This window comes from Fringilla coelebs, assembly GCF_963513975.1.
Source record: "Fringilla coelebs genome assembly, chromosome: 6".
Lineage (NCBI taxonomy): Eukaryota > Metazoa > Chordata > Aves > Passeriformes > Fringillidae > Fringilla > Fringilla coelebs.
The window spans coordinates 17,288,261-17,308,731 of NC_140034.1; the positions used below are offsets into that span (position 1 = coordinate 17,288,261).

Genomic DNA, 20,471 nt, shown 5'->3' on the forward strand with positions numbered 1-20,471 from the left:
GTCTTGTTGACTGAGATTTTACTGTTAAGCAATATGGCATTAAAATTTGCACAGCTTTGAAAATATCTGACTATTTTCAAAGCTATTTTCCCTATCTCCTTTAATTCCTCATTGCTATTTTAAAAAGTAATGCAAGAAATGTGACATTATTTGTATTTTTATTGTCATTTACTTTTCACACAGGATGGGCATTTGTCCCTCCTGTGTTAAATTCTGCTCTTTTTTTGGTATGTGTACATCTGTATCTCCACTTGGTTTATTATCATTAATATCTTTATTAAATTTAATATCTTGATATTAAACTATAACATTATAGCTTATTATAATCAGAGCTTTTGGGGATTTCTCTCTTCAATGCCTTTAGTAAAACAACTGTAGTAGTACCATGGGACTGTAGCCAGAAATTTCTCTCTCTGAACTAAAAGTCTTATTCACAGATATTCTCTAAGAATTCTCTACAGTCTCCTTGGCAGTTACCTCATTCAATGTTGAGTGTGCCTGCCGTAAGGAGAACTCAGTGACAAAGTCAGGGGTCTCTTAGGGACAGGATGATGTCATGGTACAAGATGGCACAGGGACAGAACACGCTGGTCCTTTATCTCTGGCAATTGACATCTGTATAGAAATGATTAGTGCAGCTATTCCCTCGTTATCTTCAGTGGACATGAAATCCAACCACAAAACCAGTGCAGAGATCTTGCACCTGGCAGGCTTGGGCCATGAGGAAGGCAGTGCTTGAGTGAGCAGAAGGTCAGGGCTGATCAATGAAAACAGAGCTAGTGTACACCAAAGATCCCTCACAGCCTTGCCAAGTCTCTTGGATAAAGACTATTTATTAGTCCCTTGCTTTTATAACCATAGATGTTTTCAGACCTATTGAAAGTAGCTGATAAAGATTCCTCTGTGGTGATGAGAAACCAATGCTGATTACCAGAAAGAATGGAAGAGAGCAACACAACTGTCTCATATCTTGAAACCATCTGAAGACCCTCTTAATGATTGCTGAAGCAATGGGTTAAATCCTATACTATTTCTGCTAGTTGGCAGAGGCATACCTTGATAACAATGAGGTCTTGTGCTTACAGGCAGTGAACAGAGGTGTTTCTGAATAAATTTGGAAAGAAGGCTACAGAGCAGTACTTCTCTGTTTTTATAGCCAAGTATTTTTATTCAGTGAGATTAAGACAAAGAAGGCCTTGAGATTTAAAAAAAAAAAAAAAAGTGTAACAGTGTAATGGATCTTGGGTATTATAATTTCATCTTAAACAGCTCAGTAGCAATTTTTGCTAAAACATAACCCCCCCAAAAAACCAAACAAAACTTCATTTCTCACAAAAGTTAGGTTTGGAAGCTGAATCAGATTTTACATGGATGCAAATGTGAAGGGATACTGTTAAGACTATTCCATTGCTGCACAGATTAGTTGACAGATATCAGAATTTGGACTTCAATTTGAAGCTTTCCTTGTAACTAAGAACAGCAGGATTTGACTTAAATCAGGATTTTTCCCCCTAATAATGTCAAAAGAGCTTGCAATTTTTTCACTAGTTAAGTACATTTGTTGAATATCTTGGGTTAGCTTATTATGTTAATGGATTCCAAGCTTTTGTTTTCAAATTCAAATATTGATAAAATTAGTATAAAAATGTTATTCTACAATATTAGAAACCTAAGTAAAAGAACTTTAGGCCAGAATAAAGAAAAATAATTAACTCCTAGTACAAATTAAAGTGAAGAGGCTATCTGCATTGTTCCGTATGAGAGAACAACATAATGATGTTCTAAATTTCCTAATATTGCATTATTCTGAAAGGCTTTCCAGCTGTGAGAAAACATTTAGTCCTGATGCATATACTACTCTTTCCAGGGGATGGGGTCCTTTGTGACCAGTTCTGCTTATTTACACTCTCGTATATTATTTAGCTTTAATGTGTTGCAAGTATAAAGGAGAACCAGGAATTCAGCCCAGTCTTCCTTAAATTCTTGCTAGATTTTATGTTAATTTACTTCTTATTTCTCTAGCTACCTAATACAAAGGATGATTTCACTGTCATTAAAGATCACTTCTTTTCCTGTTTTCATGATCTTCTCACTGTTATTATTCTTCCCATTGAAATTTCCTTTCTAGTCATAATGAGCACTCAGAGCATTTCATTGAGAAAAACAAGGAATTAAAACATTTTCTATTTCCCTAATCAAGACACTCATTATTATCACTGAAAGCCAGAGAAACAGATGAAGAATGACAGAATTACACAAAAGAGAAAAAGGACACTGCCAAAGTGATTCTGTGATCACAGTCATTTATAACAACACTCTGGATGCTGGCATAGCAATCTAATTGCATACTAAAGCCTGTTGTGTAAACTCAGTTACTAGTTGCACTACAGAATGCTGATGCTTCAGTCACAATTGAGGCAAATATGAACAGAAATTTGGAAAGTCTTCGATTGCTATCATGGAATAATTCATACCACCCATCAGTATGTCAATTTTCAATTTAATTTGACATTTTTGAAGCAGAAAGCCACAGTGATTCAACTCTAAAAGAAAAAGTATCCTTGGAAAATAATCATGTTTTGAAAATGAAGAAAAAAAAAGTAGGATAAGTTTTTATTCTATCACTTTTGACAGTATCCTATTATAGGAAAGACTAAATAAATTCTAAAGGCAGAATTCTCTCCCTATTCACATTACAATAGCTCCAGAATATACCTACCAACTTTCATACTATTTTCCATTAAATTAGATCTGCAATATCACAAAGGCTGATTCATCTTTTGGTCTCAGATAAGTCACTTCCAGGAAACAGGCTTGATGAGAGTAAGACAGAGAGCTCCAAACAATTTCTGAATTAAGAATGTGTTCAATAGACACACTTGGTTTCTTCTCATCCCACAGATTTCTTATCCTGAAATCTGTATGTCACATAATGGAGAAGAACAGGACATAGAAATTTTATCTGAAGGCTAAATTAAAATCCTCCGGCAGTAACCTGCTTGAGGAGCAGTGATGGGGAAGGAGGAAGGCTGCGACTGGTACAATGCAAAAACATTAAGTGACAGCCCCCCAGTCAAGAGGTCTTCCATCAGGAGGTATGCTCTTCACATGATCCCACCCTCAGGTGGTGCTCTCACCCTAGCTATTTCACTTGCCTCACATTGTTTCAATACCTGTTGAAATGGTTCACACTGTTTCACTGCTATTACTGCTATTATTTTACCTATCCACACTTGTCTCCGCCAATCTGTTATTCATAATTGCTAGGGCTCCAACCCCACCAGAGAATCCGTTTTGCTTCGAGTTAGAGCTCATTTGCCTTGGATACCCATTAGCAGTTTCTGACAGCTGTTTCTGCATGATGGCCAGCGAGACTTTATTGGAGGCCAGGAAGTCTTTCATGGAGATCATCTCCCCCGAGAGACGGCGTCCGTCTGTGTCACTCTCATTGACAGCCTCAGTCTCGATGGAGATGTTTCTCCGGCTGCGCACATTTCCCGGCATCACCACATTCCTCCGTGAACGAAATAATCTTCTTTGGCACCTGTGGCAGCACTTGCAGGCCAACTTCTTTAATATCCAGTTTATGGACTGCTTGATGACAATAGAGATCACATTAAATAAGGAATAGATGCAGCACACCCCCATGAGTATGAAGACAAAGTTGCCAAAGCGGTAAAGGCCTTGGCTCTCATACCTGATGTTCTGGCTACTGACCAGATCACCAAAACCAATGGTGCTGAAGGCCACAAAGCAGAAGTAAAGTGAGTCAAAGTAACTCCACCCTTCAATCGGTGTGTACATTGCAGAGGCACAGCAGGAAATGATGAGGGATGCTACACATAAAATCAGCATTACATAGTACACAGAGGGCTTCCAGCCCGCCAGGCTGTCCACCTCAGAGGTCCCTGAGCCCCGGCGGCCGTTGTGAGGGAGAACCCCTTTCCTCCTCAGCTGTCTTTCATGGCAGGACTTCATGACGTAAGCTATGACAGTGATCAAGCGCTCCAGGAACAGGTTAAAGAACAAAATGGTCCCTGCACATCCTATAAGGCCGTAAAATATCAGAAAAATTTTGCCTCCAACGGTGGCTGGGGTGGTCATACCAAACCCTGGAAGACAAAAAAGAACAGTTGAAGAAAATAAAACTGTAGGTATCATGTTAGGACTTTGATCACGTGCAAGATTGATGAACTGGTAGCAAATCCTTGTGGTACAGCTCAGCTTTAAGAAAAAATACAATCTCCCCAGCTGTCACCCACTTGTGCTTGACTATGCCTCAGCTGTAAGGGGAAGGAACACATGCCAGCATTTCCTCCAGAATCAGAATGAAACAAAAAGCAGAACAAAACACATGGACAGGAAAAGAGAGTTTAGAGGAGGCCTGAATTTTGGTCTGGTTGCTAGGTTCACTCTTTCTCTCTTTGTGCTTTGGATTGCTTCCAGGCTTTGGGGTTATTGCGGCTGCTTTCTTCCGTCTGATGCTTTTCTGCACCATGGCTCTGTCCCAGGGGTGGCTCTTGCCTTCCAGAGATCCATCTGCACCAAATCTTTGGAACACAAGGTGAAATTTCTCTGAGGCTCACTTGACTCCTGGTGGTAGTGCAGATGGCACATCACCCTGCACTCAGCATCCACTGCAGCCTGGCTGTGGAAGCCCAGGCTGGGAGTACACATCAGATGACAGCCCCTGACAGGATCATCATGAGTGTCCCAGTAGGAGTTAAAGATGCCCTGCATCTGACTTGGCGGTCTGTCACTCATTATCAACCCCTTTTTAAATCAGCATTGCTGAAATTTTTCTATTTCTCTGTGTCCCACTCCATAGCTCAAGTCTACATATGCATCTTATCAAAAGTTTCCTCTGGTCTGATTCCCTGTAATGAAATTTCTCAGGCCAGAGGTGCTTCAGTCTACTCTCAAATATTTCCCATCCTAAAGCCTGAAAATAGTAATTTTGTTTTGGTTAAAGCTGCTGATAAGATAATCTTGCTTTAATAAGATATTACTAAAGAATAAAAAGATGTCCAGAACATCAGTGAGCAAATTGGAGTAACACTCATGACAAATCTTTGCTGGTGTTTTATTAAGATTATTAAAGGACTACATAACTGACCAACTAAGCAAAAGACATTTTTGTTGCCAGGACAGAAAAATCACAGGATTTTTTCTTTGTGTTTGTAACTATGAGATGCCAATTATGAAATAAACACATTAGACTCTGAGAAACAAAGCAAAATACAGTCAGTATGACACACTCATACTTCAAAGACAAGAAAAGAGCAATGTGAAAAGACCATGTTTCCAACAGTGCCAAACTGCACCTCTCTTCCCTTCACTGGGCAACCTGCTGCCATCGGAGATTCCTCTCCAACACTGGCCCTGCCTCACACTGTGAAGTGTCAGCCCTCACTCTCACCCTTCCAGCTCCAGCCCCAGCCCTGCTAACAACAGCTCCAAGCGTGGGCTCTGCACTGCATCTCTACCTGCATCCACAATCAAACACCAAGTGGTCCTGCAGGAGGCTCCAGCCTCCTCATTAAATTTCTGTGCTAGGGAGAGCTGGACTGCAGCTCTGTGGTGTGTAACACAACATGACAAGTGACAAACCACAGACAAAACTTTCTTCACTACAAGAACTTTTTCCTGTTGTTGCCCTTGGCACACAAATATTTCCTCTTGCTTTCCACCCTCCCTTTCTGTTCCATGGCTTGATTCCTCTATAATTGTAGTTTTAATGCTTATTTTCAGTGCAGGCCTGCTCATATGCAAGTCATGACCTCCACCCTGTGGACAGACACAAAAAAAACAATGGACAAGAGGAATCACAGCAGCTGGTGAGATCTGCTCAAAGAAGCTCTGGGGAGAGAAGTGAGGGGCTGCCATGTCCCTGCCCCAGCTTGTTCCTTGAAAATGGAAGCAGCTGTAGGCTGGGCAGAGATGGAAAGGTGGGGAGCCCCTAGCACAGGGTGAACAGCATTTTGGGACTGGCAGCCATCTCCTACAGCATAAAGCAAACGCCCTGGAAAGAGAAAGGCTCATGGTCCCAGAGGCAGCTTTATGTCTTTGGGCTGCTTCCCACAGGTCCCTCTTGGGATCCTGCCTCTGGCACCATGGCCAGAGCCTGAACTCCTCAGGCTGTTTCTTTAGCTGACTGGATTTTGTTGCTGGGTTTGTCCTGCTACCCACTAGCAAAGGCTTTACAAAGGCATTTAATAGGCATTCCAGGGAATCATGGTGAATTACGAATAAATGACTTAGTGAGCAATTAGAGCACCAGTGTGACCCATAGAGCCCAACAGCAAAAGAGCAAGAAGATACATTGCAGATTGGGAAGAAAATACAAAATGAAATTGTTCACAATCATATAAAAGAGGAAATAAAAGCAGTGGCTGACACTTGGAGACTATTTGAAAGTACAAAATTGCTTCTTGTGGTGAAGAAAAAAAAAAGACACAACTGCAAATGTCGGTGATTTTATGGTAAGAGAGAATGCTGATTTAAGTTTAGTGATTTTTATTTTACAAGCTGGGTGACATTTCTTGAAAGCACTGTTTCGAGTAGCAATTGAGATTATAGTTAATCAAGTGGAAATCAGATCATTCTGGGTTGGGAAAATAAAATGTTTTTAAGGTACTAAAAAGTGTTTCAATCAATTTGTTAGACATGTCTGCAGATATGGCATTAGATTATCACTAACTTTACCATCCCAGCAGTGAAGGCAGCATTCTTAGTAAAAATTTCAGGATCCTATTTTGAAATCAGTATAATGCTGAATTGCCTCTGTCCCATGATCCATTGACTTCTATAAATTAGTGTGATCTTTATTAATATTCAGCTGAACTGACCAAGTACATTCCTTAAGCTTCAATTATTCTCCAGATATTGTGATTTGTGTTTTTTTTAACCTATTGCTTAAGCAAGAATTCTGGCTTTTTTTGGTGAATATTCATATTAATTCTGAATTTCTCTGTAGCAGATCTACTTTATTAGAAGCTGGAGGAAATTTAATTCCAAGTAGAGTCAGCAAAATTTTTCTAAACATTGCATACCTCCTATGGAAAACAAATCTTTAGATTTTATTTTGGCAGCAAAATTTCTATTACAAAACTGCAAAGCACTCTAAAATTCAGCTGTGTGTTCAGGTTATATTGTGTGGATATTCCAAAAGTATACACTTATATTAAAAAAACAGCTAAAAGGGGAAATCACATCAGCAGTATAATATAATCATGCTTCATTAGCTCTTGAAGTACTGGGTATAAATGGAGAAAAGCAAGCAGGTGTAATTCTTATCAATAGCCAGTTTGATAAGAAGGACTGAGGCCAACAGGAAGGTCTCCTAAAGCAGAATCCTCCAACAACAAACAGTGAATAACATCAAGCAAGTATTAATCTCAATCTAACAGGAAAAAGATCATATTGAAATCAAACAAGAGGAAATAGGCATCAACTGCCTATTCCAGGCCAATAATAGGTAATTTCATCTTTTCTGTTGCAAACTGCTCCAGTGCTACCAGCTGCTGTAAGTGTTTCTCATGGGTCATTACGCACACTCATCCCCCTCTGCCTGGTGACACATGGTTTGGCATTTTGTGTTTTAATTCTGGATGTCCTGACATTCGCAGGTTACATTAATTAAAACTTCATTTCCTGGTGCAACTGGTGCCATGAAAAAATATGAGAAATAGCTCATCAATCCAAGTCCCTCAAGAACGAAGCCTGGGGCACCTCATATAGTTTGTGTGTAGGGAGACTGGGGCAGACATAGAGATTTCACAGTTAATTTTAGATCATGCAATTGGGTCTTTCTATTGTTCTGAAAAATACCTCTCTTTTCTGACAGGTCTCATTTATTTTCTGAATGTGTGCAGTTCACTGCTCCTGCCCTTCCCACAAAGAGGAAGTAGGTAGAAAGAGGGGAGCAACAGTGAGTCATTGTGATGTTAGAAATAAAAATATCAACACAAAACAGGTTCCAGTTTAGCTTACAATGAGAGCTCTTTGTGATGTTGTGTCTGTACTCCTAATGTAGTTTATATTTATTTCTTTTTCTCTATCAGTTCAGTTTAGACACTCATTGGAGAAATGATGAATTTCCAGTGAAATAGACAATGGATAATAATTGAGGCTCATGATAGGTGTGAACCAAACGAAATAGGACAAAGAGTTTCAACTGCAGTGAAAAAAAAATCAAGAAAATAGTAATTAATAAAGAGAAATACAGGAAGACTTAGATACTTGCAAAGATGCTGACCCTCTTTTTTCAGACACATTCTGTACTGAACTATCTACATAAGGATGTTTTGTGCTTCTAAAAGAGACAGAAGAAATAACTCTAACATAAGCTGTACTTCAAAGACTAAGTTGAGAAAATGTCCTGTACTTTGTACTGTTCCAACAGTGTGCAGACACCAATACTTTGGCAAAATTCACTTCTGCCAAGATAACTTCCTCTGGTGCTCTCTGAGCAGGATAAGTACTCTGAACAAAACTACTTCTGCTGGACTAATTCTCCCCTGTAGAGACTCCTGTAGGAACAGCTAAAGGACTCTCAAATCTTGTCACATTGCTGCCCTCATGACACTGCTTGTCAGCAAGCTTGTAAAAGTGTCCTGTTCAGAAAAAAGGAGGACATGAAGTCCTTCTTTCCAGAAAGAGAAGAAACAGACTAATTTCTGTGAAGACTTCCACTTATGAGAGATCACATTGATGGAAGCAGGTGTGGTGCTGTCACAGCTACCTGATGGTAACAAACCTGCACTTAGGTCCAAATTCTGATATGAAAAAATATCTTTAGTGTTGTTGATTTTGCTAAGTCTATGCAGAAAAGCACACACACATACGCATGCAGGCACCTCTGATTTTCTATCAGAGAAAGATCAGCATCTGAACTGCGCAGCTGGCTGGTGAGACATACATCCATGCATGTTGTCTTAAACATTAATTTCAACATCTTGATCTTGTCTCTTATGAGGAAGGGAGAATGAGCTAGCCATGAAACTTTCCTTTAAAGGAAAAGCTATTTGACAAAATAATATTTTATCGGGACAGCCTGGGATGTGGTATCATTTATTTAATTGCCAGTGCTGTTTTCTTGTGCAGATGGCTAAGTGGTGGGGAAAGACTCATCCTGCCCAGGGAGGCAGGGACACATGGCTATTACAGCATTCCTTTGTGCTCTATGGTCTTCTGTTTCCAGATCAGTCCGCCCAAGCAACCTCTGCACCTCCTGCCCAGCATCTCCAGCACTCCAGAGCTGTAAAACCTGGAAGTGTCTCCAGGGCTACTTGAGCTGAGTCATAACTGCAGACTGCTGTGATGAGTGCTCAGCTGCTTGGAGACCTGGGACCTGCCCTGAGTGCTGCTGCAGCTGGCTTCATCTGTGTCAGAGTGCACCTGCTATGTCATGCACAGACAGGATGAGAGGGATGTAACCTCCTGCAGACCTCCTGGCAGGGTTCAGTCCATTCCAAAAGGACAAACACTGATGCTGGAACTAATGGTGTAGGATGTCTTGATGAAACAATACATATATGAGATCTTTTTCCCTCTCCAACTTGTTTGGAGATTCATCACACATGACAGACGGTACTCTGGACACTGTTTCAGAGTGGCTGAAGGGCTGGCTGGAGATAATGGTTTGAGGACTGCATGGATGCTGTGCTCGGTCTGTGCCATCACTGGGACAGGAGCCTTGTGTAAGAGCTTGGGTACAACCTTTCTTGCCCTCTGAGAAAAGGCTTCTGTAAACCCAGCCCTGTGACACAGATGCAGGCTGGTGTCACACCAAGTGAATGGGACTTCAAGGTTAGAAATAGCAAAACCTTGGGCTTTCCCTGATTTGTACTGGAAGGCATAAGAAAAACTGGTTTTGTGTTAGTGTGTGAGGCAATGTCTCAATTTAACAAAGCAAAGTGCAGCTCACAGAGAGTCATTGTTAAACCCTCTCTGGAGAGCTGAATGCCTGTTACTGCCCTTCTCTCATCTCACATATGGAAACTGCATGTTCTGCCTTGAACAGAAACCTACCTTAAGAAAAGTTTCCAATGCTAAGGAATCTAAAAGACATAAGCAGAAGGAATACTAAAGGACAACATTAAATGAACAATGTCATCAAAAAATCAGTTTCGATGGACATTTTGAGGGGTCTATTGACAGCTCTGTTATCATCTGTATAATCCTTAAACACAAGACTGTAATTTTCATTATTGCAAGATTTTCACATAAGATAATTTATGGAAGGCTTGCCATCCTGTTTTATACAGTTAAGGTTATATTTCATTTAAAGTTCACACAAGATCTTCTATAAGAAATGTACACAGCCTTATTACAGCTGCTGTGTGATCATAAATTCAATGTATAACCATTTTATGCCTACCTTCAGGTTGCTGTTTATAATTTTTATGTAGCTTTTGATGCTGGAGGTATTAGGTCTAGTGCCTTTCCATCACCCTTAGATAGATTTGTACCTCTGTGGAGCTTTTGTGTTACTATAGGGATAGAACAAAGTTCAGTTTTGAAATACCTTATTACTATTTTCAAACTTCATAACTTGCTTAACAGTCATTCAAAGGTTTTTATTTAGCCTTAAAACATAAAAATGTATCTAATTAAATAACATACCTTGAATATTAAATACAATTTTTGTATTTAAAATACAAAATATACATACAAAAATTGTATTTAATAGTCAGTCATATTTTCCTTTTGGTATGTTGTATGAAAAGACACTTGTGCCTGCATGTGCCTGGCTCCAAGAAAACCTGAAATCCTGTGCTCAAATGTGCTTAACAGCTTCTGCCTTGGTATCGGTACAGTAATACTGATGAGTGGTAGTTCTGTGGACAAAGTTCTTAACTGAAAAATATACAAAATTACATCTGAGTCAGATACATATACATATATATAAACCCTCTTTTTTGTGGAAGAGAAACATTTCTTTTCTGTTGACTAGTCTACCTAACTAACAAATAGCAGTAACTTCAAACCATAATTCATCTTGGCAGGATAATAGTTTATCTGAATTGTGAATCTAATTAACACTGTTTCAAGAGTTTGTTTGCAGTCATTCAGTCTGTGTAAACATAATAACCCCAACTATCATGGAATAGGAACATAATACTGCATACTCATTAAGCTATAAGTTCATCTACCCTAAAATTTTCCTCTTTAAATCATACAAAGCTGCCTGTATTTCAAGAATTTTCAAAGGTTAGTATAAAATTTTATTGCTAACACATACAGCTTTTCTCTAGAATACAGTTTCAGCATTTCTTCTCTCTTTAGGGGTAAAACTATGGGAAATAAGACAGGCTTTTTGGCCCCCTCAGGGAAAAAAACAAGTGGTGCCAGCTTGAATCCTCTTCGTAACCTGAGCTTGGGGACATACTGTTAGCAGAATTTTAGTGCAGGGGATTTTGTAAAATTAAAGCTCTTCCCTGGCTTTATATAACAACAATTTTAAGCAACAGTGTCACTTGTGATTCAACTGAAGCAAAAATGTCTCAGCTGTGAGTATTAAGCTCAAAAAAGAAAAGTAAAGAAAAATAAATCTGTAGTATTAGAGACTGTAAAGAAGTTGGACACAGATAAGAACTTATTTTTGATAAGTTGAAGAAACAGTATATGTGCAGGTGTGTTTGTGTGTGATTACATTTTCCTAACCAATTTCAAGCCTTATCTGGATGTCAGAGAGGAAGTTTGGTAGCCATTGCTACCAGAACCACCACGTGCCAAGGGCCTCAGCATCGCTACTCCCCAGGAAATAAAAACCTCATCCAGAAAATTAGTTTGGCCTGATGCTTGGATACATCAAATGACAAGATAGATCAAAAGACCGTGGCATAAAATCCAGTACTGCTGATACTGCTTCAGTTTCTTGGAGACTGACAGAAAGCCCCAAAAAGTTAGGAATAAAGAAAAAAAATCATAGAACTCAAGCAGGTGCTGCAGGGACTACAAATATGAAGCAAAGCCCATGAGGACACACCATATAGAAAAGGCTGGTGGTATTGTGTGTAAAAAGGATTTTGAAATATTCCATATAAAAGCAGAAGCAGATATTAACATTGTAATTAAAATTTTAAAAACTGGCAGATGATAACAGACAACATTATCAGAGATTTCAGTGAACATTCATCACTGGACAACTGGTTATAGAGAAGTGACAAATCTGAGAGTGGTTGTGATGAGCAGATGATGATAAACTTCGACTTTGTTTTTATTAACTCTGAATTACTTATCCATTAATCTGTGTCTCAAAAGCCAGGAGTTATGAAGAGGACAAAGGCCATTTCTCCTTTTTCTAACATTTTGAAAGCAAACATCTATTCTGGGGTGGGAGGCGCTGATGGATGGACACTTGAGGAAAAATTCTGAGGTTTTTAAAGCAATTATAGAATTACACAACAGTCTGGGTTGGAAGTTGCCTTCTAAGATCATCTCATCCAGTCCCCCTGTCATGGCCAGGGACGCCTTTTGCCAGACCAGTTGCTCAACATGAGTAATGCTGGGCTTCTACAAAGACTAGATCACCTACCAAAAACAAGGCATTTTTGGCACCAGGTGCAAAAATGTCAAGACAAACTTAAGATACCATAACAAAGGCAAAAGAAACCAAAAAAACAGAGAGATGTGACAATGGTAGAAAGCACAGTGAATTTTGGATAAGTGAAAAGAGTAAGTCATTGCTGAAACCTTTTGCTGGCTTCTATCCACACAACAGCAAGGTGCGTACCTTTGCTTTTGAAAGGTCTGGCTTTTTCAAAATGTAAAAGGACTTGCTAGAGTCCCTGGCTTAAATCTAATGCATATGTCCCTTCCTGTGAGGCCAGAGATGCTCTTTTAGTGACAGCTCTAAAGGCAAATGTCTGTAAGACAAGCATGAATTCGGTGATCAAGCCTACTCACATGATTTTAACAGGTCCAAACATTTATGTAAAACAGGGAGGCCATTTGTAGAATATGACAGGGAGGCTCAACACTGCTACTCCAAATCATCCACAGTAACTTTGGCTTGCTGTCCAAGTGTTGTGCCATTGCAAATGTAAAAACACCCACAACACAATACCTATTTCAAAGGCTGAATCTCTTCTCACCTATCTGGGTGATGATCAGTCCTGCTCTCTGTGCATCAGGCATATTCAAAGTCTCAGCATTTGCCTTACCCACGCAAACAGTTAAACAAGGACAAGAGAGGCATGCAGAGGCGGGGAGAACTGAATGAGATTCCGAGATTATAGCAAGATGCTAAGGAGTAGTTAAAAGCTACAGAGCTAGGAGCTAGGCATTTTCTGATAAAATTGAACAAGTGATGTACTATGGGCATCCCAAAATCAGACAGTGGCTAAGGTGGGAAGGGACTTCTGGAGACTGGCCAGACCAGCCCCCTTGCTCAGCAGGGCCTCCCTTGCAAGGTAGGTGCCCAGTCAGATGGGAATTCATCTAGAGGGATCTCTGGTTTCCAGTCAGATATTTATAGATTTGTGGAAATAAAAATCATACTTTATTGATGTCAGGAAGCAGAAATGTTCATATATGCAAAGATAAAACTACAGTGAATCCTTTCAGAGGTAAAATTGTGAAACTATTTCTGAAACACTTTTGATTAAAGCTTAAATGGCCCATAATAGATATTGACATCTTTATTTAAAGATCTTCATTTAAATTATTTATTTATTTCAAGAAATCTTTCTTTATTTTCTCTCTGCTTTATGAGATTTTTCTCTGCAAGTGGGTTAACTGAATTAACAGCTTTTGTTTTGTGAGTCATCACTGCACTGCTGTCGGAAGTGTGAGCCATTCTAGAGAAGCTCTCTTCTCTGCCCAGAGGTATCTGCATATCTGCAGCTACTATTTCCAACAAAATATTTGAGAGCCTCTAGGGAAAGTGAGCTCTTCTCTGATGACAATCGCTGAATGGAAATGACAAGGCTGAAAAGTACAAGAGTAAAAACTTTGTGGGTGAAATGCCTGGCTGAACTTCTAAGAGGTTCCATGCCTCTGGAGTGCAAAACAGCATGCTGCTGATTTTCTTGAAGCCTGAAGGCTGTTTCTTGGCCTTCATGAAAAGGAACAGGGACTCCAGAAAGGCCCATCTTTTCAAACATTAGTGTTTAAAAAAGGAAACTCATTTTAAAATGCACAAAGAGAAATTTATCACAAGAAACATCCTAGAGATTTCAGATTATTTTGGAAGACAGCTTTTCACAGTCTTTGGGAAGCTGTTAAACATGGAAGCAGGAAGGTTCAGAGGCTGGTAGCTTATGTACAACACTCACTTTTGTAACTACCCTTTTCACAGATGTGGCATGGTTTACTTGATACTACTAATGCTGATCAGTCAAAAAACTAAATTTAATTAAATTGTTTTTCCCACTCTGCTTATGAAAATACTGAAGATGAGAAAGATTTTACTAAATATGTTTATCCAAAACCACACTTGTTTAATTCATTGAATATTCTTCCAGAGGAAGAAAAATTCCCAGTTTACTCCAAATACAATCTACTTGTAAATTTTAAAACCCTTGAAAAAATAACAAAATAAAGCCATGGCTCTTTCTAGAAGTTTTGAAGATGCCACTTGTACTAATAATAGGTTTAGAGGCTTCTAGCCTCATAGTTCACAGTACTTATTCCCCAGCTGAATAGCCGATTTGGCTTTGGAAAAGAACCACATAATTAAATAATAGGATTTCTTAGGACTCTTAAGTGTCCAGTGGCTAAGTGTGTGAAAATAAATCTGAAAGTTTTGAGGCCATTTATCAAGTCCTTTCTGCACTAGAAGGACTCTGGGCCATCTTTTGCCTCTCTATAATGGCTTCCTGGAAGCTAAGTTGAAAACAGTTTGCCATACATGAAAAGGCAATAGTGCTTTGATACAGGATATAATGTACATGCTGAAAAATAGGTACAAAACCCTGTGCCACAAAGGATTCTCTTCTAAAATAAAAACTTGTTAGTGAAGTACTTGAAGAGACAGAGTCTGTCAGAGTTGTGAAAGAAAGGGTTTTGAGCTATACAGAAAAAAATCAACCAGCCAGGAGCGGAAGAAATTAATGCTTTCAAAGTCACAGCAATTTTTCTAACAGGGAGAGAAATCAGTCACATTCTCCAAATGAGTTTTAAATGAAGAGGAAAATATTATGCTTTTATGTGAAGTTTTGAAAAATTCTCAACACGTATGATGAAGAATGATATAGACAGAGAAAAATTAACCCTGTTTCAGCAGCATAGGCAGACCACAGCTGCCAAACTCCCACAAGTGCAAAAGATAGGAAAAAACCCTAAAACCGAAACCACACCAGACTGCTGTCAGGAGTATAACATGACTTAAGCATATATTAACATTAGAATGTTGAATGACCAAATTATTTTTATACATATATATATATACACACATATATGTTACAGTACAGAAGTACTGTGTGAATTAACAAAGGATTAAAAATTTGGCTAGTAATTATTCCAAAGTACTCTGCTTCATCAAGGCTATTAGAGCTTTGGGGTGCTGATACTTTAATGAAACTTATGACCTTTAAGGACCTGGCAATGCTGTATTTTGTTGTGTGCTGTATTGCTGCCTTCCAGGACCTTTGGAAACACATGAAAATCTGTATCACACATACTGGATTTGACAAAACCCACCACTGTCCTTTCCTTTCTGGCCTCCTATAAAGTGAAAATTGGCTGAAGTACTTTTTGCTCAGTGTATTTTTAAGTGTGTGTATATATATTTATATATATTTCACGATGTGATTTTAAAGTTTGACTTTGAATAAAATTTTGCTTTTCAAGTGTCACAATGAATGTTTTCTAAAAAATGGTTAAAGAAAAACTAGCAAAAACATAAAACCAGTCAGCAGCTGTTTCACAGTCCCAAGAGTGATGTTTTGTTTACAAACACAACAGTAACATTCTTTACCAGATGTATGCCTGCACTTGCTAAAATTTGTTTTTATATAATCTTTATATCTTTATGGCTTTATGATTTATCTTTTTCGAAATGCATTGCTAATAGTTCTCCTAACAGAAGAACTGGAATGACAAGCTTTAGGTAATTCAAATGACCACTTGAGAGGAGGATCTCTGCAAACTTCAAGAAGTTCAAAAAGGCCCAGTGCAAGGACCTGTGCAGGTCAGGGGGATCCCAAGCACAAATACAGCCTAGCAGAGAATGGATGGAGATTAACCCTGGGGAGGAAGACCTGGTGGTGTTTGTGAATTAAAAGCTCAGCAGGACCCAGTGACATGTGCTTGCAGTCCAGAAAGGCAACCAAATCCCAGGCTGCATCAAAAGATGTGTAACCAGCAGGTTGAGGGAGGTGCTTTTGCCTCTCTGCTCTTGTGAGACCCCACCTGGAATGCTGTGTCCAGCTCTGTGGTCCCCACACAAGAAAGATATGGACCTGATGGAATGAGCCCAGAGGAGAGCCATTAAATTGATCACTAGGCTGGAACACCTCTTCTGTGAAGACAGGATGAGAGACTTGGGGTGGTTCAGCCTGCAGAAGAAAAGGTTGGGGAGACCTTACAGCACCTCCCAGTACCTAAAGGGGGGCTACAAGAAAGCTGGAGAGGGACTTTTCAAAAGGGAATATAGGGATAGGACATGGAGGAAAGGCCTCAAACTGAAGGAGAGCAGGTTTATATTAGATATTAGGAAGAAACACTTTACTATAAGGGTGGTGGGACACTGGACAGGTTACCCAGAGAAGTTGTGGACTCCCCATTCCTGGAAATATTCAGGGCCAGGCTGGATGGTTTTAAGCAACCTGGTCTAGTGAAAATTGTTCTTGCTCATGGCAGGGGGATTGGAACTAGGTGAGCTTTAAGATAATTTCCAAACCAAATCATTCAGTGATTCTATGGAATGATAATTCCTTCTGGTTAAAAAATAAAGCATCCAATGCTGTCCATTATTAAACAACATTTTAAGTATCTAGTGCAAAATCAAACATAAAATCCATCCTTGTTTGAACATTTAATGGCTATTCTGGTAGAGCATGCATAGTTCAGGGAAAGAGGAATGAAGATGTTTTCATGAGTGAATAGCAAATTAAACCCCATCCGAGTGAATGTGCACTGACAGAGGAGGATATTAAGATGCCCTGCCATCCCAAAAAAGTTTTCTTTTGTGTAAGATCTGTTACTGCCCATATAACACCAATGATGAGGTGTCACCAGACAGAAGATCTGAATATACTTGAACAACCTTTGGTTAGAATGGCAGCTGCTTCGTGTGCACGTTATAGCCAATTCATGTTCTCTTCCTTCTATCTTCTAATCTGCAGTTTTCCATATCAGGATTTTCTCAACATCCATTTACAAGACTCACAAGTGACAACATAATGTTTAAAGCTGAAGATGTCTTAGCAGACCTTCTACTGAAAACAGAACTCACAAAAACCCTGACACCTGGATTCAAGAAGCACCTCAGGAACTGGTTCAGCTGTTGACCATCTGTGAGTCATTACCACATACCCCTTGCAGTATTTGGCAGTGCAGAAGGTCTAACAATACCTTCACCTCCTTCCCAAATCGTGGTGGGGTGCAGCCCATAGATCATCGTGTCTGGTTAGATCTTCACTGAGCAGGTGAACTTACTGGAAGTCATATTAATTTCTATTTCCATGTCTAGTAAATTTGTATTGAAAAAGACCTGCTGCTGGACTAAGGGTCCACAAACAGAGAAGATACCTTCTAACATCCACATCCAAGGACTGTGCATGGTAAGGGTATACCAGGGGGATGGACTGCTGACTAACCAGGCTTGCATCCCCAGATGGCATCACTCATGCTGCTGCTGGAATGGCTAGGGGACTAGGGGACCATTGATCTGACTTTGCTGGGATTTTTTTTAGTTTTTACAGGAACTTTGCTTCCCTGCTAGCTCTGTTAGGATTTGTATGTTATTCCAGCTCTGCTGCACATTCTGTCCTTCCTCCCTCCCATCTTCTCCTTTCATTTTGGGTTAGATGTCATATTTCTGTTGTGTTCCTTAGCAAAAATTCAAGCTTAGAAAGTCCTTTTTACCCTACTTCATTACTTAATAAAGCATGTATATTAGAAAATAACTACTATGAAACTTCTTAGAAACTTCTCATTAATCAGCTTCCAGCATTTCATAGAGATTAAACATGACATACTTACTGACACAATAAAAACCAAAGACATGAGGGAGGCTGGGCTAACTGACACCATGCACATGACTGAATTTTGGGTACCGCCTCCCAAACAAGTTTTGATGTGAGAACCAATCTGTCTTCAAAAAATTATTAAGGGATATTAGCAAACCAGATTTACTTTACTGCATGTCAATTTAAATTTGAGAACAAGATTCTGTGGCTAAAAAGATATAGTTTGAATGGCAAATTACTGTATTTTCTCCCTAAATTACTAGGGTACATATTTTTCTTCAACACAAAATAATCATGACTACATGTATTTCAGTTTTATTCACAACTCAATTATGGAAACGCAGAGTGCTCTGTAGATTACCTCCTACATGTCTTGCCACAGCTGGGGCCTTGGAGCTTGTGGGGAAGAGGATGTGCAGTTCTTCCATTCTTTTCTTTCTACAAAACATTCACAATTTCAGTTTAAGACTTTGCCATTTTTACCTTGGAACCATTGTGTCTGAGGAGATCTCTGATGATTCAGGCAAAGACACCATTTACTTTGCAGCCCATTCCGCACATGGAATTATTTTTCTCGGGGATGTTGTTCACCTCAGGTTTACTGAAAACATCACTGCTTACAGTATATTACTTTTGGTACATAAGAAAATGCAACTCTAAAAAACCTCAAATTTCCACCTTTTATATATCACCATAAAAAGCACTCTTTTAAGAAAACTGTATAAGTTATGCTTCTTTTAGTACAAGCTAATATTACTTTATTTGTTCTACTCAGCAAATTCTGAGGTTTTATTATGGTATCCCCCAAATAATTTTATTTTAAATAGGCTGAAGTGACTGTTTTTAAACTCAGCAGTGTGAGGGCAAGTAATTCAGCATAGTCACAACTTACTGATGTGAGCAGGTGTGAGGAAATGACAGATTTATTCCAGTGCTGTACCAGTAAGCACATGCCAACACAGTCTGCTCAAGGATCAGGTCTTCCTCAACACAATGATACCAACAGGTAGAGCATAGACTTCTCTAAAAATGAAATGTGCTTTACTGCTTTGGCTTGTAAAATGTGAACACAATTTTAAAACTCCTGCATCCCCATTTTACACCACCTTTTGCAGCAGTGCTCTCTTTGGAGTGAGCCAAAGCATACAGTGCTGCCTGTACTGATCCTCAAGAGCTGGGTCAGGCACACAGACAATTCAACAAGCTGAACAAATGTAAAACCTTAAACCATGGGTTCACTGCTTTGACTAGGAAGGTATCTTTGGGCAAGCTTTTCTACCCACTGCACTAGCTAAGGAAAATCTAGGTTCCCACTACTGTTTCCATAAGCTTCTCTTCCAAGATTTACACACCTGGTGTGTATTTTCCAAGTCTCTTTAAAACCCATGCTCTACATGACCAATAGGAATTCACATTCAGTTTGAGAAGCAATAATATACTTCCATTTCACTAGAGATCTGCCAAACACACTTCCTTTCTAATTTGTATTTGGTCATGAGAACAGTAATAGCTGTAAGAACAGTAATAATATACTCGCTCCTATTAAGATAGATTAAGGGTAATGCACACTAAATAAGAAAATGAAGGCATTATTACCGTTGATGGGGGGCAGGCTTGAGGATTTTGAAGCCTCAATGCCCAGTTTTGAGCTGCACCACTATTCTGAGTATCAATATGCCAACTTCAGCTGTTCTTGATCAGAGACCTTGCCACATGCAGCCTCGTTAATTGCTGTTGCAGTTCTGCTATTTGGTAAGATGGAATTTGTGTAATCTGATGGGTCAAAAGCTACAGACCAAAAGTTTCACAAGAACATGTTGGGGATGAAGGAAGAAAAGAAAGAGAATGCAGAAGGAGCTTAGAATGAGGATAAATGACCTGATGTAGAGTGCAGATCTAACAGTCCAAACATCCCAACAGCAATGTTGAGAGACTGGGATTTGAATCTCTGGGAACAGACTTGAGAGATGCTGGCTCTGTATCAGCACTGGGCACCTTAGACCAAATCCTTTATGCTTTTAGGTGATGGCAACTTTGAGTGCAGAACTCCAGTGGATCTCACTGTAAGTGGGTCCCACCTACAAAGTTCTGCTTGAGCCCTCCTGCTGCAGTTCTGCCAGAAGAACAGAAGTTGTCAGATACACTGATAATAAACCATAACTTTCTCAACTTACCCTGAAATTTGATAAATACAGAAGTTGTCAGATACACTGATAATAAACCATAACTTTCTCAACTTACCCTGAAATTTGATAAGAATTTATCTCAGTGGCAATGGCAGCAGAAGCAGCTCTTGCCTACTTCACTCTGGCACTGGCTTTCTTGTGCCAG

At 39.4% G+C, this 20,471-nt stretch overlaps 1 protein-coding gene across 1 annotated transcript in view; it reads right to left on the minus strand.

The window, feature by feature from the left end:
* Nucleotides 1-2,828: 2,828 nt before the first annotated feature.
* KCNK13 (potassium two pore domain channel subfamily K member 13) overlaps nt 2,829-20,471 on the minus strand; it is a gene marked incomplete at its 5' end in the record, with an annotated part of 48,461 nt that continues 30,818 nt past the window's right edge. Inside the window, one exon of the mRNA XM_084207502.1 lies at nt 2,829-4,112. Within this exon, the coding sequence (XP_084063628.1) occupies nt 3,220-4,112 (893 nt within the window). The 3' untranslated portion in view covers nt 2,829-3,219. The remainder of the gene's footprint in view (nt 4,113-20,471) is intronic.